Source organism: Cicer arietinum, chromosome 3, assembly GCF_000331145.2.
Source record: "Cicer arietinum cultivar CDC Frontier isolate Library 1 chromosome 3, Cicar.CDCFrontier_v2.0, whole genome shotgun sequence".
Taxonomy (NCBI): domain Eukaryota; kingdom Viridiplantae; phylum Streptophyta; class Magnoliopsida; order Fabales; family Fabaceae; genus Cicer; species Cicer arietinum.
This window is the reverse complement of record NC_021162.2, coordinates 70,519,288-70,547,071: the sequence shown is the minus strand read 5'-3', so window position 1 is coordinate 70,547,071 and position 27,784 is coordinate 70,519,288. Positions and strand designations below refer to the sequence as shown.

Here is a 27,784-nt window from a genome sequence, read left to right as displayed (position 1 = left end):
CATAATAAGACAAAAAAAGAAGTTTTTTATTAATAAATTAATTAGAGGTAATTTTATAAAATAAAAAAAAATTAATACAGATTGAATTTTACAAATAATTTTATATTAAAAGAGAAAGAAAAAGTAAAAAAAAAGTTATAATTAAGGATAGAAAGAAGAAAGAGTATACACAATGGTCTCACCCTAGGCGTTACAATTAAATAAATAATAAGAACTATTGAAGTAGAATGGGTTGAGTGGAAATTAATGAAATGGCCCTCACGTGCTTTAGCATGGGGCAGTTGTTAATTTGGTCAATTATGTTAACGATAGAGATGCACCAATAATGATGATTCAATATGTGTAGTACGTACCTCGTGAACAAGAATATGGACCACAACCTTAATTCAACCCAATCTAAAAAGTTTATTAAGGTAACTCAAATGGATTAGACTATTTATTTTTATCTCTTTTATTTTTTATTTTTTATTTTAATTTTTAATTTTTATTGAGTGTATTGGCGAAATTCATCGAATATAAATAAAAAAGATAACGTAAATTCAAATACACTAAAATATATCAAATGTTATCACAATTTTTTATAATAACTACATTTTCTTTTATAAGAGCTACATTTATGAGACTATAGTTACAAGAAATGATAGTTTAGATCAAAATTGTGAACATAAAAGCAATAAAAACTCTTTAAACCTTTTAAAAAATTGTCGTACAATTCTTTATAAACTATACACGAGATAATGAACCTATACACATGAAGGAGGGGAAACACAACCCTCGATATACATTATTTTATCTCTTTTATTTTAATTTTTAATTTCTGTTGAGTGTATTGGCGAGATTCATACGTCAAATATAGATAAAAAAGATAACGTCAATTCGGATACACTCAAACATATCAAATGTCATCACAATTTTTTATAATAACTACATTTTCTTTTATAAGAGCTGCAGTTATGGACTATACTTATCTTTTTTAGTTACAAGAAATGTCGGTTTATATCAAAATTGTGAATAAGTAGCAATAAAAACTCTTTAAACCTTTAAAAAAATTGTCATGCAATTCTTTATAAATTATACACGAGATAGTTGATCTATACACACGAAGGAGGGGGAAGCACAATCCTCGATATACTTTATTTTTATCTCTTTTATTTTTATTTTCTATTGAATGTATTAGCGAAATTCATACGTCAAATATAGATAAAAAAGATAACTTCAATTCAGATACACTCAAACATATCAAATGTCATCACAGTTTTTTATAATAATTATACTTTCTTTTATAAGAGCTACATTTATGAGATTATACTTATCTTTTTTAGTTACAAGAAATGGCAGTTTATATCAAAATTGCGAATACAATAGCAATAAAAACTCTTTAAACCTTTTCAAAAAAATTGTCATGCAATTCTTCATATAAACTATACACGAAATAATGGACTTATACGCACGAAGGAGGGGGGAAACACAACCGTCAATATACTTTATTTTTATCTCTTTTATTTTTAGTTTCTATTGAGTGTATTGACGAAATTCGTACGTCAAATATAGATAAAAAAGATAACGTCAATTCGGATACACTCAAACATATCATATGTCATCACAATTTTTTATAGTAACTATACTTTATTTTATATGAGCTACACTTATGAGACTATACTCATCTTTTTTAGTTACAAGAAATGACAGTTTAGATCAAATTTGTGAATACGATAGCAATTAAAAAATCTTTAAAACTTCAAAATATTGTCATGCAATTCTTTATAAACTATACACGAGATAATGGGCTTATAACACAAAGGAGGGGGGAAACAGAACCCTCAATATACTTTATTTTTATCTCTTTTATTTTGATTTTTAGTTTTTACTAAGTGTATTGGCGAAATTCATACGTCAAATATAAATACAAAAAGATACGTTAATTTGGATACACTCAACCATATCAAATGTCATCACAATTTTTTATAATAACTATATTTTTTTTTATAAGAGCTACATTTAAGAGACTAAACTTATGTTTTTTAGTTAAAAAAAAATGATAGCCAATTTATATCGAAATTGTGAATACAATGACAATAAAAACCATTTAAACCTTTAAAATAGATTGTCGTGCAATTCTTTATAACTATATACACGAGATAATAGACCTATATACATGAAGGAGGGAAAAACACAACCCTCGATGTTCTTGAGGCAATACTGAGGGATGCGTGCACAAATCAAAATCAACAATGTTATATCACGCAAAGAAAAGTTTCGCATAATCCGAATAACTATATAGCAAAGGAAAAATGTTTTATTTTAGTGATATCATAGAAAATATGGGGTTAACCAACCAATAAAAACCATTCGTAAATCACCATATTTAGTAGAAAATATGGTGATGATTCGTGGTAAAATCCTATTGCAAGAATCATCATTTTTCTATCAAAATACATATTATTCATGCAAAATTGTTTCAAGAAAAATCATATTTTTAACATTAAAAAAGTAATGCATTGTGTGATGATTCAAAAAGTAAATATTTTGGTTCTGTGAATCCTTTACGGAGATGATGTATTCAAAATTACTTGTAGTTTTAAATTTCATGTCCCTTTAAATTTGCGAGGTTCTTTTTCTTTTAAATTATATATTTAATCTCTTAACTTGTATTGTAATTTTATTTTAGTCACATTTATCAGCTCTTAACACAAAATAAATTAAAAAATGAAATGTGTAATTTAGTTTTTTTTTTATAACAAAATTGGTGAGTTTTTCTTAACTATTGTTTATTCTCATTAATATTATTATTAAATAAATTAATATTGGTTCAATTATAAAATATTTTAAAAAAAAATTGTGAATACAAATATTATTAATATAGCTTTTGCCTCAAAATATATAATATTATTAATTTAAATTTAATTCAAAGCACTTACGGTAAATTAAAATATAGGAATTCATATATTCTTGTTGTGTAAGTTAATTTCCTTTTGGATCATAATAACTCACGTGATTTAGGTAGAAAAAACCAAATTCCAAAATTTACTTGGTCGTTCTATATTGGGTTTTTTGTTTGTTGTAGTTTAATTGAAGTGTGGATTTGGAGAAAACAGAAGAAGATAAGGGCAGAGTTATGAAATTTGTAGGAGAGACACTTGGGCCAATGGGATGTTGTTCGGCGACTAAAACAATAAAACAATTCTGATGGCTGTTGTTATGTTAAGTAGCCTCACTTTGTTGTTGAAATTCCACCTTTCTCATTTTGTAATTAACTTTTCTTAAATAGATAATGACAGCCATTTAATTAATCTTCAACATGCAATTCGATTCATTAAATAATACTTTATTCGTCCTTTTATTAATAATTTGTCATTTAATTTGTCATTTTATATAAATTAAAAAAGTAACTAAATGAAAATTAATAATACTTTTACTAAAATATCATTATCAAATGTTTGAACATTCACTACTACAATTAATACATAACATAAAATTTTGAATTAAAAGTAGTGCATTTTTATATTGTAAATTAAAAATCGTTTATTATCCCTAATGTCTATATTGAAATTGATAGATTGAATAATATGCCATAGGTTTGAATTCAAGATCTTACATAGTGTGTAGTGTGTTAGTTTATTTTTCATTTTATTTATAAACAAAAAAATTGAAAGAGATTATTTTTCTTGTCCCAAAATAATTAAATAATTTAAGTATTAAGAAAAATGTATAAATAAAAGGGATTTTAACAGCTATATCCCTCTTCTTTTTTTTTTTAATCTCTTTTTGCTCCAGTTGTTGATCACAATTTGGAGATGCGACTATTTGAAGGAGCTGTTTTTTTGTTTTTAACGGATGGTCGCTGCGATCTTGTACTGGCATGACTTTTTTTTGTCATAATATTTTTATTTATTATTAATTATGTTTATTATTTTTGAATAATTTAAAATAATTAAAATATTTAAAAATAATTAAAATATTTAAAAATTCAAAATACTTTTATGAAAAAAAAATAAATTTAATAATATTATAAATTTTAATAATAATAATAATTTTAATAATAAAAAGAAAATTATATTAATAAAAAAATAAAATAAAAAATACAATAAAAAAAGAAATTATATTTGATTATTATTATTTTCATTAATTTTTATTTATTAGATAAAAAAAAAAGAGAAAGTTGTTATAATAATGTGACAAAAGAGAATAAACTTGTTATAACAATTTGCCAAAAAAATAGGAGGACGTTGATTTTAACATATTATATTATTTTGACAACTCAATCCTATTTTGTTGGTAAATTAACACTTAATATTATTTTATTAACAATTGAGTTGTTGATTATTTAACAAATTAAAAATAATTAAAAAAATTAAAATACTATTAATAAAATAAAATAAAACACATTGCATTGGAGGAAAAGAAATGCACTTAAACAAGAAAAAGTTGTTAAAAAATTATTTTATCGGCAAAATAGCAGGAAGACGTTATTTATTTTGACATGTTATTATAACAACATCCTTTTATTTGTTTATTTTGGCAAATTATTATAACAACTCCCTCCATTTTTTCACGTTATTATAACAAATTTTTCCTATTTTTCTTATCTAATAAATAAAAATTAATGAAAATAATAATAATAATAATAATAATAATAATAATAGTAATGATAAAATATTAATTTGATGTATTTTTTCCTTCAGTTTTCTGTATTTTTTTCTTTAATTTAACATGTGTTTTATTGGTTCAATTTAATTAATTTAATTTTATTAATATAATTTATTATTATTACTATTATTATTTTTATTAAAATTTAAAACATTATTAAAATTATAATTATTATTTATTAATGTATTTTTAGACATTTTTTGTCTTCCTTTGTTTTTTGAAATAAAAATAATGAATTGATATATTTTAAATATAAAATTATTTAAATGCATTAATTATTCATATGTCATTAATTAAATTGCAACATTAAAAAAATTGTAAAGTTAAAATTTTTTTATGAGATTTCATTGTGAGTCTACGAGTATTAATCATTTTATATTATTATATTATATGACATGTTATTTAAAATATATTATATTATAATTTTTTAGTTAAAAAAATCAAAATAAAATAAAAAAAATATATCAGATTTTAATATTAATGAATCAATTTTATGAATTAATAAAAAATATAAGTCTAAAATTACAATTAAACAAATCATCCAATATAAAATAGGAGAAACAAAATAAATTTTACTATAATATAAAAAAAATATGAATTATATTTATACCTCTACAATTTTTTTACATCTATTAAACATTTCATTTTCTCTTTATCTATCATCTTCGATTATATCACTTACATATACATATATCATATGATTTTTTATTTCTATTTCACTCAAACATGTATATGGTATAGGTGTACACCAGTATTTAAAAAAAAAAAATAAAAAAAAAAAAACTGCTACTGTTACTGTATCTAGTCCATATATTATCTCCCTTCAGCAATTAATTGAGTGAAAGTAAAAGCGGTGGGTCCATTTTTATCACCATTCACATTCCGTGATGATCAGTATGTCCATATCTTAACACGTCATCAGAAGATTTTGTCGCGACATGGTCAATTTTATATTTTAATTAAATTTAAGATAAAAATATATTTTTTGTTCTTTGAACAAAATAAATTTTTATAGATTATTAAATATTTATAAATAAATTTATATTTATTTATCTTCAATGCTATTAGTTAGTTGAGATTTAAATTTACAATTTATCAACCTCAAAATCTATTTTTATTTTATTAAATCTAATCATTGTTTAAGCTTTATATTTAAGGAAATTATACTCTCAAATCCCCTTGGGTCAGGAGACGTGGCTACAGCACATTTTAATACAAATTTGTCTAAGTTTTATACTTTTATTGATAAAAATCCTAGAAGTTTTCAACTGGTTCATTATAATTATATATAAATTAAAATACGGCATGGATGTCTAGTGTATAAGTGACAGACACCTCAGCAAAAATTGGGAGTCAAATTAAGTTTTAAGTAGAATGAATCTTCATTTTAAGAAGTAGGAGATCAAAATTGCATAAAATAAAAATTATAGAACAACCATTAAATTAAGTTGTTTGATGTGCAGAATAAAACAATGTAAAAATAAATATTCTAGTGCCTTTTTACATAATATTTTTGTTAAAATAATAATGTTCACCTAATAGAAATAAACTGATTATACGCATAAAAAACAACTTAGTGATAATTATTTGAAAGTTATGAACATCATATGTTAGTATCTCACTTTAATTTAGAATAAGATAGTGTGAAAATAGATAACTACCACTTTTTCACGTGATGATTTTGATAAAAGGATCGTCATCATTTAATAGAGGTGAACTGATTTTAACTGCAATGCTCTACGCATGGAAACAAAATTAGCAAAAATTGCTTGAAAGTTATGAACACAATGTGTTAATTATCTTACTTCAATTTTGGCGATAAAAACTTTAAATCCTAACTTTAGTTTAGAATCAATTTTAAAGACAAAAAAACTTAAAAACAATCAATTTCTATAATCAATTTCAACTCCTCTGAATATTTGGATAAAACAAATTATAGCTCGCATGCGCACATCTTGTGCTACTTTATTTTTTACGATAAACAAACTTCCACTAAAAAGTAAGAATTAGTACAATTTAATCAAATGATTTTGTGCTGGAATATTCCCAAAACACAATTAAATAGTTGTTTATAATGATACGTACAAAAGGAAAACATAAACCGATATACTAAGTCAATATCTATCTCCTAACAACTAAGCCAATATCTTTCAAACATGGTTTAGTAATAAAAAAGAAATAGGAATTTACGGTTTTTAATTCTATCCAGTTACATTTCGTTTCTTGAAATTATGATGATTTAAATTAATATAATTTATCTCCAAAAGTATTAATCCAATCACATATTTGAGAGCATCTCAGTTAGCATTGTCCTCAAAATGCAATTCCGAACAACTAAACACAATTTATAAAATAAAAATTTGATAGAAATTACTCATTTTAATAACCACCTTGACCAAGAAAAGCTTGGCACCATTAGTAATTCAATTTGTTAACGAAATTGACCGGTGAATTCAACAGTATAGTTTGGCAATTGTGTAATACTTCTTGAGCATCGTGCATTATCTTTCTTTAAAAAAAATATATTAAGAACAAACTGTATTTTATTTTGGAAAGACCAATTCAAAGTAAAGCAGTTTCGTAAAAAATCAATGTAACGCTGATAGTTTTTTTAACCTCGGGTAAAGAATATCTCGAAGTTACAGACCAAAAAATATATGTATATCTCGAAGATAGCTGTATAGTTTTTCTGATTTGGTATGATTATGAATGGTTATGTTCGCTGCGTGTGGAGTAGAAGGCGAACTAATTAATAAGCCCAAACTTAACTTATGGGCTTCTCTGCTATTGGTCCAAATATAAAATCACAAATCTACCTATACCTCTCACTCCTAAAAGTATATCAAATTTTTATTTTGCTCTTTCAAATACCACAATTTAATAAAGTCAATATTTCAGAACCTTTTAATATTTTTTTAATTTTAAAATTTTGAAATTTTTAAAAATTCATTTTAAAACTTTATTATTCAACATAAACTTTTTAAAAAAAGTTAAAAATTTTAAAAAAATTCATCTCGAGAGTTTCTTGTTTAAAAAATGTTTCTAAATTGTTTTCATTTTTTGAAAAAAAATATACATTTCAAATATTTCATATTCAACAAAAGTTTCAAAATTATTTGTATTTTTAAAAATTTACGTTTTAAAAATTTCACAATCAATAATTTCTTTTTTATTTTAAAAAAACTAGAATTTACATTATGAAACTTTTATAGAATATGAAAGTTTTAAAATTTATTCATATTCTGAAAAAATTACATTGTGAAATTTTTATATTTAACAAAAATTTCAAAATTTATTTCAATTATAGAAAGTTTACATTTTAAAATTTTCACATTCAATAAAATTTTGAATTTAAGAAAAAAAAAACTAAAGTCTCGACTACGTTGTATAAATATTTTTTATTTTCATTTTCTAAAATGTGTATTCATTATATTTTGATGAGAGAGACTCTTTAAGTAAAATATAATAATTGAGAGAAGATAAAATTTTAGTTAATGAAGATACATTTATAAAAAAAGATGAAAATACTTTCTTGATATTTTCATTGTTTCTAAAAATGTAAACAATTGTTCACTTCATAAAATCTTTTGTCAAAAAGTAAAATTAACACAAGATTTAGAAAATTAAAACAAAAAATATTTTCATAAAATAAACGAACCCTATGAATTTATATTTCGAAACTTTTAAATTTAACTAAAATTTTGAAGATAAAGCAAAATAATTTGTTTGTATTTTAAAAATCACCCAAATAATTAAAAAGGACAAAAATGTATTTTCAATGATTTTGGTGGGATTATAGGTTGAGAGTGAGGTAATTTTCTCATATAAAATCATTTAGTGGAGCTACAATGAATTTTGAGTTTTAATCATCAAAACAAAAGAGATAACGAGAAAACACTAAGAAATATTTAATTAAAAAAATAATTAAAACCATGAAAGAAAAAATAAAAAACACAATAGAAAGAATCAAATTGGCACCCCATTAAAATGAATAAGTTGTTGGTACCTTTTATTGATTAATTTATTATATATATTTTTAAAACAGAAGATTGTGATATTTAATCCATTAAAACATCAATGTTGACTAGTTATGAGAATGACTTCCCTAGCAAGCTTATAAGCTACACTAATTGCTTGTCTTGGAACAAAACTTATTCTAAAGTTTAGACAAATAGACAAGATGGTTAATTATTGCAACAGAAAGATTATAATACAACAGAAAGATTATAAAAAATCATGTTCACGATGGTTAATTATTGCAATCAACTACCAGTTGATAATCCCTCTAAAACATTAAAATTGAAAACCCTGGTAGTTGATAATCAACCTAAAACATCAAAACTAAAACCTAAAGCACAAATCCATTGAAGATCTTTCAAAAGACCATTAACTTTTCTTTTAATCAAAAGGAAAATCTATGCATTTGACCATAAATAAAGTTGTCATCCTTCATTCGTGTAATGACAACACATACCCAAACTAGTATAAGCAAATGAAGAAAAAAACTTACATTCATATTACATTTGTCAAAACCAAATGGAGAAAGGACCCACACGAGAGGGAAAAAAAAGGGATATGACGGACATTTAAACATTTAAACAATATTCCAATCATGCATATAAAATATAGACATAGCAATCTCTTCCCAAATTAACATAGCAAAAGTATATCTTCTATGGCTATTCAAAGCACTGATGATTTTGAAACTAACTTATGCAAAATAAAGTTAATTTTGCAAGAACGACGTGATAATAGACTAAAGACCTTAATGAACCTACACACAAACATTACTTGCACGTGAAAAAAAAACATGTAAAGTGTCCTTAATATATATATATATCACACATGTAGTAGGACAATCAAAACCTTTTTGATAAAAATATCACCTACTATAAAAGACATTTCTATAAACTCTCCATTTCTGAAAATATTACCAACATGTTTATTATCATACTTGAATGTATATTCTTGCATTTCATTGAGAAATTATCCATAAAATGGGATATAAGTGAAACAGATATTCTTGTAGTGTTAAGATGAAATATTTATTATGTGAGAAAGTAACTTTATAAAAGAAAACTTCAAATATCTTATATTGCATAGTGTAAAATCAGATTTTATCCTCTCACTTTAAAATTAGATATGTCTATGTTTCTATCAATATTCATATTGAGTCAGCATAGTTGGTCCCTTGTTTTGTACCTACACGTCATCCTCATGGGCCATGGGAGAGAGACACCATAACCCGGCCCACATTTGCATGTGACTGATTACACTTTGTCCATCTACCAACACAGCTCCTCCTGCAAACATTTACACGTGTCATCTTACCCGCGCTTTCATTGGTTCCTCTACAGTTGTCAATCAAGAAGAATGATCGTGACCATACACACTTTTCGTTATTCTCACCTTTCAATTGTCTCAGTCGTAGGATCATCATAACTGTAGATACATATATAAAGCCGTTTTTATTTTCGGGGATTCCTAGAAGATTTACATCATACTTCCCATGGAGACCACTATATTTAATATTCTCTCAAATGTCACTTATTCGGCAAAAACAAATTATTTAACATCATCTTAATTCTAGACATAATAATTGTATATTCTATTCTATTATATTAATTATGTATAAATAGATAATTTTATAAAATCAGTATTATTTCTTTTATATTTATATATATTTTTAATATATAAAACAAATCATATAACTTATTTATTATATAACAGACTACTAATTTTCTTCTAACGGTGTTCATCATGATTATAATTTATTTATTAATTGTTCAATATATTAAGACATAATAATTGTATTTTCTTTTAACAGTAGTTCAAATAGACATAAATTAATCATCTACATTTGTATTTTTAGTAATATTAAAATTTTATCATATATTTCTTTAATTAAATATCATTTGAGAAAAATGTAATCCAAAATAAATACACTTAATATTAATAAAGAAATTTATCTTTATTTTTATTTTATAATTTTAGCGCAACTCATATTTACAACACACAAATGTAAGATTTATTCGATTTATCTCACATAAATGTCACTTATTTTTATTGTATTTATATTAAGAAATGATAATAAATAAAAATTAATAATAATAATTTAAATTATCTTTAATAATTGATATGTTTCTCACTATTATAAAACCAAAGTAACAAACGATGTCTTAAAAATAACGTACATAGTATTAATTTTATATTAAAAATTGACGATATTTATTTTAAGACAATTTTTTATTCTACCTCAAACAATTAGAGTTAAATTGCCATATCATCATATACTAGTAATTACTCCAAAGTATCACTTTACAAAAAATATCAATATAACTGTAATTAGTTTTTCAATTATATGTTTTTGATTATCAAATATACATAACTTTTAAAATATCAATTATTTTATATTTATAAATGTTAAAGAATACATTATTATTTAAAAAATAATTTAATAAAACAATTATCTTTTGACATCCGTGAAATGAATAAAAGATAGATTATCCAAAAAAAGTTACGTTTATTAATTATTGTGAAAAGAATGAAGTAGAAACTGGTCTAGTATATATCTCATGCCATGTAATTAGCTTCTGGAACATTCGTTCATTTTGTATTCTAAAGGTGTCAGTTTAGAAGTATGTGGCAAAGAGAAGGATCAGCACGTGAGTGGAACAACGCCCAGCGCATGAGACAAAGCGGTGGCTAGAGAAAGATTAATCCAGAGGAAAAGAAAGGCACAACGGTAAGTGCTGGAAAGAGAGGCAAAATACATTTTAATTTTTTTTTTTATATTTATGTTTACAAAGGATACAATTTATTTTAAAAAATAAAAAGTTAAATTAAAATTTGTCTCTCGACTCAACATATTATTTTGTTATCATTGAAGTAGTGAACTGTATCGTCTTTTTATTAAATATTGTATTATATTGTGTCTCAAAAATTAAAGGGTGATTTCTTTTATCAATAAATAAATAAAATTAAAGATGGATTGTAGTATCATTTGTAATTCTTTAATAATACTAACTTTTGTCTTTAAGAACTTACCAGTTAAATTCATATATACACAAGAGATATATATATATATATATATATATATATATATATATATATATATATATATATATATAAATATAGCATATCGCTGATTTAAATTTGGGTTATATAGAATATCAAATACTTCAAATTATTAGAATTATTTTCTTAAAAATTAGATTGTTAATTACAAAAGAATAAATTATATTGGACTTTAATTATCAATCTCAATATAATTAAGTTAAAGTAAGTCAAGTACAATGGTTATGCAAAGTATTTTTATATAGTCGGTTAATATGAACCATCATTTTGTCACCATGGTTAGTTATTAACATGTGCAATCAAACCAATCCTTTTCGGTTAACATGAATCAATCATTTGGCTATTAACATGTGCAACCAAACCATTAACACATTTATCCAATTAAGAGGCCAGTTTTGTTTTATATATCCTTAATATTTTTATCCTTTAACCAATCTAAAATTTTATATTTATACTTTAAACTTACCATACAAATTATTCTCATAATTTCACTTTACATTTCTCTCTATCTTATTTATATCTTCTCTCTAAACACACTAAACTTGATTTTGTTTTTCAATTGTCGTCTCTTCCCCACACCCATACCTTGAGTATGTGATGTCTATTACAGCCTACTACGTGCGCACACATTTTGCTTGACAACCACGTTTGAATCGTGCAACAGCTGCAACCTATGGAAAACTATAGTTGGGTGGATAATTACATAAGAATTGTCTTAAAATTAAAATTATGATCTAACTTATGATTTTAGAGAATATTTTACATATAAATTTGATTGAATGTATTTAAATAATTAAATTTTATAAAAAAAATGTTAATGTTAAAAAGAATCGAAGAAGGTTAATTATAACAGAAGTGTAAAAATTAAATTATATAGATAAATAATTGTGATTTGTGTGCTAATATAATTGATGAATTCTATTTATACTTGACATGGTAGATATTAATATATAGTTAATATATATATATATATATATATATATATATTAATATAAATAAATATTATGATATATATTATTATAATTTTACATTTTATAATAGATGTATTTTATAAATAGAATTATTTTTATAAGTAAAATTGTAATTGTTGTATTGTCGTTAATCTAACATATATGAAACATATATGAAAATGAGATATTAATTAATTTAAATTAAATGAGACTAAAATTTATGAATAGCGAATAAAATTAATTTATTAATTATTAAGATGATGATAGAGCCTCCATTATGCTTGCCATGTAAATGTATATTGAAACTATTTAAAAAAAAACTGCCTCATACTCCATTGTTATCGACTATTAACGTAAAACTAGTTTGCAACTATGAATTTTTGGTAAAATTTACACTAACATATGAGATTAGCTTAAAGTTTATCCTGAAATTTAGTGAGAAAGTATCCTAAAATTTAGCGCAAAAAGCAAGAATATCCTTGAAAATTGAAGTTAAACAGTTAACCCTCTGTTTGATACGCAACGCAACAGATCACATGGGCAGAGGTCTATTGTTGTACTATAAAACACAGTTAACTAGAAGATACCAAAACACACTCCACTTTCTCCTACTTTCTACTTTCTAGTTGCTTCTACCATTCTCTAACTTCAATGGCTAAAGACATTCAAACCGAACCTCAAACTGCTTTGCCAAACAAAGACTACCAAGATCCACCACCTGCTCCACTCTTCGACACCTCTGAACTCTCCCAGTGGTCTTTCTACAGAGCTCTCATCGCCGAGTTCGTTGCCACTCTCCTCTTCCTCTACGTCACCGTCGCCACTGTCATTGGCTACAACTCTCAAACCGACCCAGCTCATAACGGCACCGCCTGTGACGGTGTCGGCATCCTCGGCATCGCTTGGGCCTTCGGTGGCATGATTTTTGTCCTTGTCTACTGCACCGCCGGCATATCTGGTAATTAACTCATTCATAAATCATAAATACCATTTTTATTTTTGAATAAATTAAATGAATGTGATTGGGTGGCAGGGGGACACATAAATCCGGCGGTGACATTTGGGTTGTTTCTGGCGAGAAAGGTATCGTTGATTAGAGCAATATTATACATGGTGGTTCAATGTTTAGGAGCAATATGTGGTGTTGGGTTAGTAAAAGGTTTTCAGAAAAGTTACTACAATAGGTACAAAGGTGGTGCAAATATGTTATCTAATGGGTACAGTAAGGGAACAGGGTTAGGTGCTGAGATCATTGGAACCTTTTTTCTTGTCTACACCGTTTTCTCTGCCACTGATCCTAAGAGAAATGCTAGAGACTCTCATGTTCCCGTACGTAATTTCCTACTCTTTTTCTTCATTTTATAATGTCAACACTACTTTTTAATCTTCTATCTCTTATTATCTATAGGTTTTGGCACCACTTCCAATTGGTTTTGCTGTGTTTGTGGTTCACCTTGCTACTATTCCTATCACTGGAACTGGTATCAACCCTGCTAGAAGCCTTGGAGCTGCTGTCATATACAACAATCACAAGGCATGGGATCACCATGTATGCTTCTCTTTCTATTATCTATTTTAATTTTTGTTATATATACTTTCTAGAATACAAAATAATTAATGTTGGTTGTGTGTGTGTAGTGGATATTCTGGGTTGGACCCTTTATTGGTGCTGCCATTGCTGCAATTTACCACCAGTTTGTGTTGAGAGCACAAGCGGCAAAGGCTTTGGGTTCTTTCAAGAGTTCTTCAAACCTTTAAAACAATAACAATTTCCTCTATCCGAATCCTCTACAACTACTGCACTATGTATACCTTCATCAGTATGTATTTACCATAACAACTAAGACAGATTGACATTGTTTATGTGTTGTGTTAATGAATTAATTTTTGTGTGTTAAAATTGATATCATCATCATCATTCATTTATCTGAAATTTGAAATGATAAGAATTGAGATCGATCACGTGTAGGTAACTGTGATGTGTCGCATTTAATGGATTTATGTAATGGTTGTGACTGCTGATTGAGGTGGACCATGCTTTCTTAATTTTTATCTGCTTGAGTTGAAGTGGTCCCATGCATAGTGATGTGTTAATTGGGGGGTGTGGGAGTTTGAATTTGAAACGAACACGCACATTCTCGATTGTATGGAATTAAATGATATGAAGGCAAGCCTTGCAAATTTATGTTAAGGTCTTTATTTCTATCTACTCCTTGATGAGGCAGCATGTTGTAGCACTAGGATTAAAAAACACAATAATAACCGTAAATGTAAAACTTTCAGTAGAGACGAAAGGTACAAACTTAGTTTGGTTTATCTTTGGATAAAACAAAACGTTTCCGTCATGCAAGCTAGTATTTATAAGCTATATATGGTGGCAACAACGAATGCTTTCATGCGATTGCGACACATTTTCCTTAAAAAAATTTAATATTTAAAAATAGAGTTTAATGGATATATGTAAAAAAAATTTATATTATGTATCATATAATGACAATTCATAATATTTTTCATTTCATGTCATAAATTTTAATATAAAATAATTTTTATACAAATATTGTATGTCTTTTAAATTTTTAAAAATAATGAAGGACAAGAGATATTCTTAATATTTAAGTGACTTTTTTCATTCACTCCCCCTTTTTATATTTTAGAAAGTTATAGTGTTAGTTTATAGTTTACAAATCTTATGATCAAAGTAGAGTTCATTGAATACAACTTTATCTCACTGTACTAATAGTTTCATATGATTTCCAATTAATGAAATTCTCTGGAAGTTCTTTGAAATGTGATGTTCTTAATTAAATGTTTTAAAGTCATTAAAATATCGTTATATTAGCTCAAACTTTGTCACTTGGGATTCAAGATAGTTTTGTAAAAGTGAAGTTAATTGAATTTCACAAATATTTTGATAAATTAATGTTAATTCCACAACATTGGGCAAAAAGTGCCACATTTTGGTATCATAGTCTAATTTGTGTATGAGGTTGGCAAGTCATTGAGTCTATCATGCTTGAGTTGTGTGTGTAGTAAATATTATTATGACGATACTAAAATATTAAGATGTGACTGCATTATATCATTTTTGTGATTTTGTATCTTAATGTTAATTAACTTGTAAATATTTCAGATATTCTTGACTTAGTGCATTGTAGTAGTTTTTTGACTTATTTGAGTCTTCCTTTACTTAAAAGGAACTAAGACAGATTCATCTTATAACTCTTGTGGATAAAATTAAAAATAAATTATCTCTTCGATAGGTCAATTTGACTTATTATAAGAAGAGCTTACCTTGTGAAATCTATTATATTTGAAATGTTGATCTATAATTTTCATGTTTATGCGTGACATGCATCTCTCTTGAATCAAATTGATTGTTGGATGACTGAATAATTGTTAGCATGAGTTTGAATAAGGTTTATACGAGCAGAACTCTGGTGATAGTTACTTTAGCTCCTACCTTTAGAGGAAGACCTTTCACACCTACTATGCTACTAGCTAGAAAGATTGAGTGTTGCTAAGTGTTTGACCATTGACCAACATTGGTTCTTGAACAAGAACTTCAGCATGTGTAGCTGTCAACGTTCATGATGTTGGATTACCAGGTGTATCTAAAGTTGCCTTGAGTTTACTACTCTAACTTGAGGCTCTAGTATACGTCTATAAATTTATGCATTAAGAATTTAAATATTTTATATAATATTGATCCAATATAATTATTTTTTTAATAATATTATTTTGACATCAAATTTTAAATATCTTATATCGACACTATATAAAAATACAAATAGATAAATGTGTGTGTAAAAACTAACATGCAAATAAAGATTAAAAAAATACTAAATAAATAAAACCATATATAAATACGATATTCCACGTCAATTTTAATGTCCAAATATGTTTTTGTGTGTGCAAATCATTCAGAATATACGACTTTAATCGTATATACTTTAAATTTAATATAAAAGATTTTTGTGATAAGTTCGATAATATAAGATAATCTCATAAATAGTTATTAACAAAAATAAGACCATTTACTTTAAAAAAAATTAGGTAGTGTATCAAAGACTTGAAGTTACCGAGATCTTGAGGGTTCTCTCTGACTCACTTTCTCTGGTTTCCTCTTAATTTAACACTCGACATAGGTATCTCTCTCTCTCTCTCTCTCATTCATTTCTTCAGATCTGCGATTTCGTACTCACCTCAATTTACATCTCCCTTTTGCTCATTGTTCTTTTCAATTCCTCTTCTTAGCCACCATTTTGTTTTCTCTAATGCGTTCTTTACATAGTTGATCGATTCTTGTATTGGTGCGGTACTTGTGTAGCCATAGATAGAATATTATGCTGCTGATCTGTTCCAAATTCTCACATCATAATTCAGATATCAGTAATCTTAGTGCATAATATTACAGTGTTGGTCAATACTCTGACTCTATTGGACTTGGCACTGATGGAAGGATGTAATAAATATGATTTCTTTGTGACTCTGGCCTTTCAATTAGACACCATTGCTACTTTGATACGCTTGTTTAGTCATTTATGACTATCCAGTCACTGAAATTGATTAAATTCTACAATGATTATGAAATTCAAAATATTTTATTACCTTAATTCCTCTATAACAATTTCAGAACTAAATTGACCAATCCACTGGACTATTGTCATCGAGGATTACCAATTTTCATAAATAAATTTTGAATTTTGTTGATTTCAAGACCAAATTATCCAATGCCTTCAATTTAATGAATAAATTGGTCATTTGTGAGGAATAGTATGAAAATTCAATCACTCCACCAAAAGAGAAATGAATGAAATGGATAGATAAACATACCGTTAGAATGTGTTGTTACGTTTTTACACATTCTGGGTCGTGCTATTCGTTCAAAATTCCTGCTACGATTTTGCTCTTCCTCCTTCTGGAGATAGAAGAGGAAAATTTCCCGTTGGTTTATTTGTCTAATTTGTTGGCTCTAATGTGTTGGTGTTACATCATTAAAGGAGTTACTGTTTTGTTCTTTTCAATTGAGAACCATGGTAGCTTGCTTGCAAAATAATTCACCGTTGTTGCTGAAGAACGTTCTTTTATGTTTACTTTCTGCTACTTTCATTTGATTGTTAATAGTTACTATCTGATTTTATCACAGAATGGCATCCAACAGGGGTCAAGGTGGAATTCAACAGTTGTTGTCTGCTGAACAAGAAGCACAACAGATTGTGAATGCTGCAAAAAACGGTATTGTCGCCAATCTTCATCTTTCATTTATACCTTGTTAAAACATCTTACCATGCCATTTTATGTGAAGAGAATTTCCTTCTCTTCTTTGTCTCTCTTGAGTTGATCTTTTCATTTTCACATAAAAAACTGGGCTATTGATTTTATGATGGGAATGGTTTTCTTGTGTCCTCCTCATATATGCCAATGAACACATTCTGAGTTATTGCTATCACCATCCAGGCTCCCTTCTCCTTCTCCCCCACTTTATTGTTTTACTGTTTTTTTTTAATTGTAACTCGTATGACTTATGTAGTTATGTTGAATCCCTCTATTTGTACACTAATCAGTACTTTGCATCTCTATTGTTAGAAAAATTGGCTAGGCTGAAACAGGCGAAAGAAGAGGCTGAAAAGGAGATTGCTGAACATCGAACTCATTTGGACAGCCAGTTTCAAAAGAAAGTATCAGCGGTATGTTAATGATTGACTGCATTAATCAATAGCAATGCTGCTGTTAGACTACTTTTCATATCTTATTATAAGTTTGTGTGCATTTGTTTTATGAATACAGAGCAGTGGAGATTCAGGTGCTAATGTCAAGCGACTTGAGCAAGAGACTGATATAAAGATCCATCAATTGAAAACCGAGGCTGGTAGAATTTCGGGGGATGTTGTTGACATGCTTCTCAAGTATGTAACAACCGTGAAGAACTAGAATCCTTGATGATGATATATATTGGTCCTGCAAGCTCTCAAGCTATGCGGAACATTGTCTTGCGTTTATAGATGACTCTAGATTCTGGTGCAAATAAGATTCTTGTTTTGGTTATATTGTTTGGTGTTTTTCTGCCATATATTCAAAATTATAACAATGTTCCTTAAATAAACAGTTTAGAGTTCATAGACATGCTGTAGGTATCATCGTTTCAACAGAAGTGTGTGAGGATCATTATGACAGTGTGTATTGATTATTGCCGGAATTAATGGTTTATTCTTTTATAAACACCATCATAAGAATGAATGGCTTATTATTTTATAAACACAGTCATATTATCCTACCAAATCTTGGTTTTTCAAAGGCGTCATGTTTCTAGATGTAAAGGTGAGCAAGGGATTGACTGTGAATTTTGTTTTTTTTTTCTTTAGACTCACTACAAAATAAATGAGAGGATCAAAATTAGTATTGCTTCCATTATTGTTTTTCCAGTTCATGGGAGTTTAATGAGATAGGAAGTTGTCCCATTTCATGCATAACATGTCACAAAATTAGCAATAACATGGAGGCTTGCAGACAAATTTTACATTATCTTATGAATTGTTGAGTGACCTAGTTGTGAGAACTTTATGTACATGAGGTTTAGTCAGAATAGTCAATTTCACAGTTATTCATGTGAGGATTCTTTGATAAAAGGAAACAAAAAAGTGTTTAAAATTCTTTTTAGACGGTGGTGTTTCAAAATTGAAATACCCGAGGAGCAGAATGCATGTGCACTAAACAAAACCTGCAAGATAAGAAGAAAGCAACAAGAAGAGTAAGAGTATAGAATCTACAAAGGGAAGGGTAACAAGGCTATTCCAAACACACAGACGTTGCCAAACATGTCATGTCAGTGCCGTGTAAATGGAAAAAAGATCCTTAACAATGGAGTTCTTCCATTTGGGTGCTTAATGCTTCCCGGGTGTCAACATTGTTCATTTAATAATTTTTTAAACTTGAGTACTTAATAAAATAAGTACTCAATTATTTCTAACTCAATACTATAAAAGAAATTAGTAAAGGAGTCACACCAGTAATTTTATATCGTTAGATTACAATAATATTTATTTCTTTTAATATATTTTATTAAATGAGGGAGAGTGCTTCCATTGCCACAATTTGAAGTTCCCCTCCAATCATGCAAAAGGAGTAGCATAGTATAGTATAGTACTATAACTCCTATCATATATTTGCTAGTTAATCGCGACCATTCTCTCCACAAGATTCTTATCATGAAAAATCTGCAGCTTTATTTGCATCTTTCTGGTTCTACTTGAGAGATTCCTGTCTTACTGCAAGGGAACTCGAAATGTACTTCAGCCACACTGCTTATGCATGTGCCTTTAAATATATATTTTACTTTTTTAATAAAATGAATGTGTCAATGCATATTCACATAGAAACAACCTCTTACTCAATAATGAGCTAGGTAGAGTTAACACTTCATGTTGAAAAGGTGTTTAGTGTTCAATATGATACCGATACATGTTTTTACATTCAATCTCTTATGTTTAATTAAATTATTACCGACACAAGTGATTACGTATAAATATTGTGTTTGATGTTTATATCTGTGTCGATACTTTATAGTGTGGAGAGAGTAACAAACTAATTAATTTATGTATAAGATGATAGAAATAGTGCTAATTGATTTCCAGTGATCTCAGGTAAAGAAAATGTGAGAGATATATGCTAGTTGTTTCCTAACTTTGAACTAATTAATTATAATCTTTGTAACAATTGCAAGTCATGGTATTTTATTTGCAAAAAGTGTCAGCAGAAGCTAGTTAAACTAAAAAGAAGAGGAATAAAAGTGAGCAATAAAAAAGACAAACAGGTGTCTAAGTGCTTCATGAAAGAACATGCCTTGTTAATATTTAAATACTTTGTTGTATATACAAAGGAAAAAGAAACAACACAAAGTGTAAAAAGGAAAGGGACAAAAGAGGGAAATATGTTGTTCCTTTAGAGAAGTAGTTCTCAGTTGTAAGGGAATAGGAATCTACAGGGATTCAATCCAAACACTTGTAGACAAATCAGTTTCTCAGAACAAAACTGACTTATATATATCCACTTTATGTATTAATAATTAATAATAATGGGAAAAACAAGTTTGAACACTAAGACATGCCTAGAGCCATCTCATCCAGCAGTGAACAAGACAAGCCTTTCATTTTCTGTCCCTCTTTTTTCTCTTCCTTAATTACCCTCTCATACATGTAACCCTACCTTCCTTCATATATATACTAATCAGTTTCTCCAATATACTACTTGTAGATCACTTCTTCCCTCAGAACAAAAACAAAGAGCACAAGTTAAATTTGGTTAGCTTCGTACATCTTACATGATGGAGAGATATAAGGATAAGTAATGTTTATATTTAATTTGGTTTTATTTTGTGTAGTATAGCATATGCTTTGTGTGCCTGGCTCCCTGTATGCCATTTGTAGAGCCTATCAAGATAGTGATGACTTTAGTGAATGGCGTACAAGGAGCCATGCATGCTGTGAAATGGAAAAAGCTGAAGTTGTTTATATATGGAAATACATTTCATCCTATTAAAGATCACACCTATGCTAGTTGAAACACGGTATTAATTATTGCTACTATAGAAGAAAAATCCTCATACAATAAGAGAGGCACACCCCTTGGAGGTATGATCATCTAATCTAATTTCTCTAAGCCTGCATGTCTCATTTTTACTTAAATATATCTAAATGTCTTTGCAGGCCCCCTCATTCTTATATTAGAATACCAATTATCAAACAATAGAGATCTATTCCAGATATTGTTAGACACAAAATCAAGGTATGACATTGGTCTCCAATTATAGCTGTTTTGGGGGGAGATAAGTACTAGTCATTTTTATCATTAAACTATTAGGCAGTCACAAGCCAGAGCACCTAGAATATTTAAACACAAATTGTAATATGTAATATGGTTCGAAGTATTTCAACTCAAATTGTAATTTGTAATCCTAATCTTGAATTATAATAGAAAAAGTATTGCAGTCGAAAAGAATCATGTGTATAATTGATTGAAATATTGTATGTACTTTATTTACATTTTTCATATCAATTTTCTTTTATACTGGATTGTTTTTCTAACAATAAAGTCCAACCAATAAAATGGTCACTTTATCTGATTTGATTTGGTACACAGCCTGCCTATAGATCAATATTTCATTGACTAATTGGCTATATATATAGTACTAGATAGGTAATTAATCAAGTACTTTCATTAGGTACAAAGGAGATAGTTAAAGTGGGTAGAGGTTCAATATTTGACTTTTGTATACAAAGAAAATCTGAGGAGATGGAAGAACTCAATTTGTGTGTACAACACTAATTAAAGATCATTGTCACCTTAAAATTGACGTTTCTACCTATTGTTGTCATTATTGTGGTGTCATTTTTGTTGTTAATTGTAATTGATTAGTATCATTATTGTTTATTCAATTCAATTCATATTTGGGGTCTCTAATATGACCCTGATTCAATGGTGGGCCTCAAAGACTGTCCTCCTACAACATATTTTATTTGTATTGTTATCTGTTTGAAATAATATTAAGTTTTTTAATACTAGTAATAAAAAAATATATTATCATATTACATCAAATTAGTTTTAAGGGTTCATCTTTTAAACCTTTTTCAACATGTCCATTTTAGAAGCACTCAAAATTAGGCGTCTGGTTGTGTTAACATTATTTCACCAGTTTGGATTTGTTGCAAATTTGATGACCAAAATTTTAACACTAGTACATTATTGCATATCCTTTTGTAATTTTTTTATGATAAGCAAATAAATTCATCAATAGAAGAAAATGTGATACTTAGAACAAGTAGTACAAGATTAATTAACTTTTAATCACATCAGAGATCACCCATACTTTAAAGTTGAAAAAAATATAATTGTCACTGTAAGCAGCTCAAGCAAAAAGGAACCTAGTAAGCTTCAAATTCAAGGAATGTTTTTATTTAGTCCTAAAGAAAATGTGTTTACATCACTTTGTACAATGATCATGTTGCACACCAGAATTGGATGCAATGAGTTATACACTCTAAAACAAGTAAGAAATGGCTATGCTATCATTTTCTGTTATCATGACTCGCACTTGTATATGGAAAGATGTGGTTTGTTAATTCATGCTGACCACTGGTTTCAGCTGTTAATAAATTCCATTAAATCATATAATCTTATATTTATGAGCTACCTCTGCTTGCAATTTTGTGAACATCTCTTTGGTTGGTGAAAGAAAAATAAATAAATAAACTAATTAAAAACAAAGAAAGATAGTACAAAATAAGATTTTTATAAGGGGGCAATGAAGGATTTAATGTAATCATATTATAGATATAAATTATTCTAAAGTTATCGTTCTTCTATTCTATAAAATGTAAGGATTTGATAGGTATTATTTGTTTTTTTTTACGGTATGCAATTTCTAAGTTTATTTTTCTTTATAAGTTATCATTATTTTAATAATTGATTATTATCATATAAGTGGTTTAATAATTGATTATTATCATATAAATGGTTTAATAATTGATTATTATCATTTAAGTGGCAAATTAGTATGTTAATTATTTAATTAAACAATTATATATTGATAATAATCAATTGAGAATTCTTCTTAAATAAAAAAATAATTTAATTTATATAGAGTGTTAATGTATAAAATTTTTATACTGTTGAATCAATTATTATTGTTAGAATAATAAAGATGATATTTGATTTTTACTAAAACTACATCCAAAGTCATAAATAATTGTAATGTACCATATAAGTTGTGTATCTATATAATAGATGCTACACAGTGCATTTATATCATTTTCGTAACCCATTGTTTTTGTAATGTAATATATAAAACCGGCGCTTAAAATTATAATAACTGTGAAACAGTGAGCAACATATAATAATATTGTAATTACTTAAGAAACAATATAATAAAGAAAAAGCGTTCATCAATGGCGTTTCTCCTGAGTGGAGATATACGCAAACCCCATTATACAGAACTCCATTTCTAAATTATTATATTATTTTCCTCTCTTTTATTAATCTCTCTTGAATGCTCCATTTATACTCATCCATTCATAATCATAATAACCCTTTTAGTTTCACCTCCAAATCTCCGATTCAATTCCCATGCAACCACAATCATTTCTCAATTAGGGTTTTCCCCTTCCATCATGGGTAACATCTCAACCACCGCCGGTAACAACCGTCGTCGCCACTCTGGCGGTTCAAGGAGAAGTCACCCACCACCACCTCCTCCAGTAACACCACAGCCCGAAATCGCAACCCACCCACCATTTGTGTACCCTGGAGCCGCACCGTACCCGAACCCACCTCCGATGCATTATCCTCAGTATCATTACCCTGGTTATTATCCACCTGTGCCTATGCCCCATCAGCATCAACATCAACATCATCCACACATGGACCCAGATTGGGTTTCCCGTTACTACCCTCCTGGACCTGTCGTGAATCAACCTGCACCCTTTGTTGAGCATCAGAAAGCCGTTACAATTAGGAACGATGTCAATATTAAAAAGGAGACTCTTGCGGTTTCACCTGATGAGGAAAACCCTGGTTTCTTCCTTCTTTCCTTTACCTTTGATGCTACCGTTTCTGGGAGGTTAGTTTTCTTCTTATTTCATAAATATTAACACTGCTTTTTGTTTTTTAGTCCTTTTTTTTTTTTGCTTGTTCCTGTATTTTTAGTTTTTGGTATATTGGGCTTTGTGTTTTGAGATTTTTTCTAATATGCTCTATGTATGTTGTTATGTTTAACTTTTCTTATTATGATGGAACCATAGCATCTTTGTATGTTGTTTTGATTAAAATGGTGGAACCAAATAGGACAGAACAATCTGTTTTGTTTTGTTCACATGCCAAATGTTACTTGAAGATTTAAAAGACTTTAAAAACAAGAGTTGGAGTTCTTGTTGTTTGTCTTCATTTGTAGGTTTTGGTTATGAATGGATAGGGAGCCATGTTAAATGAGAAAGTGGTTACCTCCACAATAGTTCGACAGACTTTTTGAGGTTTTGTTGGCAGTGTTGGGGGTGTGGTTTAGTATAACTGGCATAATATTCTTTGATTTTCTATTAATTTATTTTTCTTCCCTTAATATCAATTAGAATTTAGGGTTAGAGTCTAACTCAACCCTACAAAACCAGCTTCTAAGAGGATGTCTGTCCAAGTCTATAAACTGTTAGGATATAGAATACTTGGGTTCCTAGCATAAACACTATAAATTTCATATCTCTAGGCGATGCGAGACTAAACCCAACCTTTAAGCTCAGTGCAATGTGTTGTACTGCTACTATAAAGGCATATGAAGTGGACTAATAACAAGCAGCAGGGGTAGCCACAATTAAGGAGGATTTTCACAATTACCGAAAATATGGCTAGATAGTAGCGAGTGACTTTTATATTTAAAGACATGGTTGTCAAACTGTCAAGTCAACTCATAGAATAGTAAGAGTTTACGACTTTAGGCATCAAAATCGAGTTAACTCACTTCCAAATCATTTCTATGTAAACTCTTTGTATGAACTCGTTCAAACTTTAATCGCTCAGAATCACAAGCATGTGGTCAATTGAACAGTTTTCTAGAGAGGTAAAATTAGACCTAAAAGCATGCTAAAAAAGTCTAAGTGAGATATGACTGCTAAAGAAGAGGTGGTGGAGATTGAGAAGTGGAGAGCATAGCATGGCTAAAGGGGGAGAAAAAGGCAGTTTGATGGTGTTTGAAGAAAATAGTGTGCGTGTTAAGTTGGGTGGTGAGTTGCAGTGAAAGAACAATTTAGAAGGGACGAGGGAGTTGGCGAATGATTGGAAGAAAAGAAAAGGGCTAGGATCTTTTGTTTTAATTGAAGGTGGGAGTGACTAGTGAGATTGCATATGAGTTGGGCCGAAAGGCTGAACTTTGTGTTGTATCTTCTCTTGATTGCGTAAGATTGTGAACATTTATTTGTAATTGGTAAGATCTTGATTTTCTTTTCGTATGCCGATTTCCTCCTTCGTGATATGGAAAGCTGTTAACGTACTTCAGATCTTTGAAATATTATATATATATATATATATATATACCATTTATAGGTTCTTTTAATGTATTTTTTATAGGAGAATGTTTGATGCTACGAGAAGTAACATCACAAAAGTCATTGACATGTTCTGGTTTGCTGAATTATATACCAACACTGTATGTTTTCTGTCAAATGTGGGAATGATACCTCCTTAGTTTGTTTATAATCTTAACAAGTAAGCATTCGTGCATTTCGTAAAAAAAAACTTCTTACTATATATATGGCATCAGTCTTTTTTAAATTGAGTTGAATCTACGAGTCGAGTTTACGCCTACGAACTCTCCATGAATTTATGTTGCCTCTCGAGTTTTACAACTTTGGTTGAATGATTATTTTCTTTGTACATGCCTAAAATGAAAGTCGTTTAATAGTTTTTTAAAAGCCCAACATTCAACAACGAAATGATAAACCTTGGTAGGGAACAAAACATTAACCTCACAGTTGTAGCACTTGACTCCACAAATGCATCTAACATCCCAACATGAACCTATATGCAAAGGAGTTTGACGAAGGGTGTATGTTGAATCAAGTCGACATACAACTTGCTTGTATCAATAAGATATTGTTAACCATCTCAACCTCAGTTCCTAGCATAAACGAAGAAACAGATCAAACTATATGAACAAACCCCTTATTGCTAGTCTGCAATACACCCAACATGCCAATGAGATGAATTTGCACCCAATTGTGATGAGCTAAAACCTAGATCTACTGAGTTGAATCTAGTTCCAACAAGGGGAATTAATACCACCATTTTTCACTCTTTAGTAATTTTGAATCTTGTGGTTTGTCATTCAATTTGAACTTGTTATGCTCTGCTTGTGCGCTGATTTGTGAACTTGTCGATCAATTTAAAATTGTGATGCAATGTTTGTGTAATAGTCTAGTCTGGTTTGTCTGCCCGGCCTTACCTGTACCTTTGAAGCCACCTAAGTTTAGTGTTTAACTGTTTATTGGTTGCTTACAGAATATTTAAATTTTGTTGTTGTGGTTTTTTTTATTACTAAGTTAGAATGTTGAGTACGTAGTTATGTAATGTACACATAGCAAATCATGTTTAGATACGCTGATAGATGTTTTAAATATTATATTGTATTATGTAAACTATTACGAGTTTACAAGTCAATGCTATGGAGATTTCATGAGTTTACGTCCACTCTTGAGTATGACAACCTTGTTTCAAAGTATGTGTAGAAGCAATACCGACTTTTTCTCGACATAGTTGATTCAATCAATGCAGGTTTGACTTATGCTTTTTGCCATCATTGCATAAGTAACGAACTTCTGTGTGTTGAAGATGTAAACAACGTACCCATCACATGAAATGTGTTGAAGATGGTTTTGTTAGTATTCCTCCTCTAAGCAATTATATAAGTACTTATTGCTCTTTGCTCTCCTATATTTAGGAGCATTATGTAAGCTGGAAACAGCTTAAAGGTTGTCAGTTTAGTCACATGTTTCATATTTTAGTGCTCCTGATTCTCTGAATGTTAATTGCCATGTGTGTGTGATTGTCATGATATCATAATGATGATTATGGATGTGAACATTTTTATTTTATTTCTTTTTCTTCATTTAGTTGTTCTGAAAGTTTTATTTGCTTGTATCTTTCTGGCAGCATCACCGTATTTTTCTTTGCAAAAGAAGGTGATGGCTGCATCCTCATATCGACGAAGGAAAACCAACTCGCACCTGTGACCGTACAATTCCAGCAAGGTCTTGGACAAAAGTTTAGACAACCAGCTGGAACTGGTATTGACTTTTCAATGTTTGAGGAGTCAGATTTATTGAAGGTGGATGACATGGATGTCTATCCTCTAGCAGTGAAGGCAGATGCATCCCCTGAAAATCAGAATGGATCAAATGAAACTGCGACATCTGGTAATACAAACTCTCAGATAACTCAAGCGGTGTTTGAAAAGGAGAAAGGAGAATTCCGGGTAAAAGTTGTTAAGCAGATCTTGTCGGTGAATGGAATGAGGTATGAGCTGCAAGAGATATATGGTATTGGAAATTCAGTGGAGAGTGACTTTGATGATAATG

General features: G+C 28.5%; 3 protein-coding genes across 3 annotated transcripts in view; all 3 read left to right on the top strand.

Annotated features, from left to right (window-relative positions):
• Positions 1–11,291: 11,291 nt before the first annotated feature.
• LOC101494566 (aquaporin PIP2-5-like) lies at positions 11,292–14,578 on the top strand. The gene is made up of 5 exons (XM_004493915.4): positions 11,292–11,392; positions 13,206–13,632; positions 13,708–14,003; positions 14,083–14,223; positions 14,313–14,578. Exons 2-5 carry the CDS (start codon positions 13,326–13,328, stop codon positions 14,430–14,432), a joined length of 864 nt encoding a protein of 287 aa, XP_004493972.1. The 5' UTR covers positions 11,292–11,392; positions 13,206–13,325; the 3' UTR covers positions 14,433–14,578.
• A 2,083-nt stretch (positions 14,579–16,661) lies between these two features.
• On the top strand, positions 16,662–18,898 carry LOC101494038 (V-type proton ATPase subunit G1-like). Its single transcript, XM_004493913.4, has 4 exons — positions 16,662–16,819; positions 17,821–17,909; positions 18,261–18,361; positions 18,462–18,898. The coding sequence occupies exons 2-4, from the start codon at positions 17,822–17,824 to the stop codon at positions 18,603–18,605; spliced, it is 333 nt and encodes a 110-aa protein (XP_004493970.1). The 5' UTR covers positions 16,662–16,819; position 17,821; the 3' UTR covers positions 18,606–18,898.
• A 4,675-nt stretch (positions 18,899–23,573) lies between these two features.
• The window catches only part of LOC101493717 (probable E3 ubiquitin-protein ligase LUL2), a 4,878-nt gene continuing 667 nt past the window's right edge, over positions 23,574–27,784 (top strand). The window contains exons 1-2 of the mRNA XM_073366588.1: positions 23,574–24,285; positions 27,360–27,783. Of these exons, the coding sequence (XP_073222689.1) occupies positions 23,837–24,285; positions 27,360–27,783 (873 nt within the window). The 5' untranslated portion in view covers positions 23,574–23,836. The remainder of the gene's footprint in view (positions 24,286–27,359; position 27,784) is intronic.

What these genes read in the sequence shown, in the direction of transcription:
- LOC101494566 (XM_004493915.4), top strand. Translation starts at nt 13,326, where the DNA reads ATGGCTAAAGACATTCAAACCGAACCTCAAACTGCTTTGCCAAACAAA. An exon ending in CTGCACCGCCGGCATATCTG is followed by an intron (nt 13,633 to 13,707) that starts GTAATTAACTCA and finishes ATTGGGTGGCAG; the next exon opens with GGGGACACATAAATCCGGCG. An exon ending in ACAAGGCATGGGATCACCAT is followed by an intron (nt 14,224 to 14,312) that starts GTATGCTTCTCT and finishes GTGTGTGTGTAG; the next exon opens with TGGATATTCTGGGTTGGACC.
- LOC101494038 (XM_004493913.4), top strand. Translation starts at nt 17,822, where the DNA reads ATGGCATCCAACAGGGGTCAAGGTGGAATTCAACAGTTGTTGTCTGCT. An exon ending in TGTGAATGCTGCAAAAAACG is followed by an intron (nt 17,910 to 18,260) that starts GTATTGTCGCCA and finishes CTCTATTGTTAG; the next exon opens with AAAAATTGGCTAGGCTGAAA. An exon ending in TTCAAAAGAAAGTATCAGCG is followed by an intron (nt 18,362 to 18,461) that starts GTATGTTAATGA and finishes TTATGAATACAG; the next exon opens with AGCAGTGGAGATTCAGGTGC.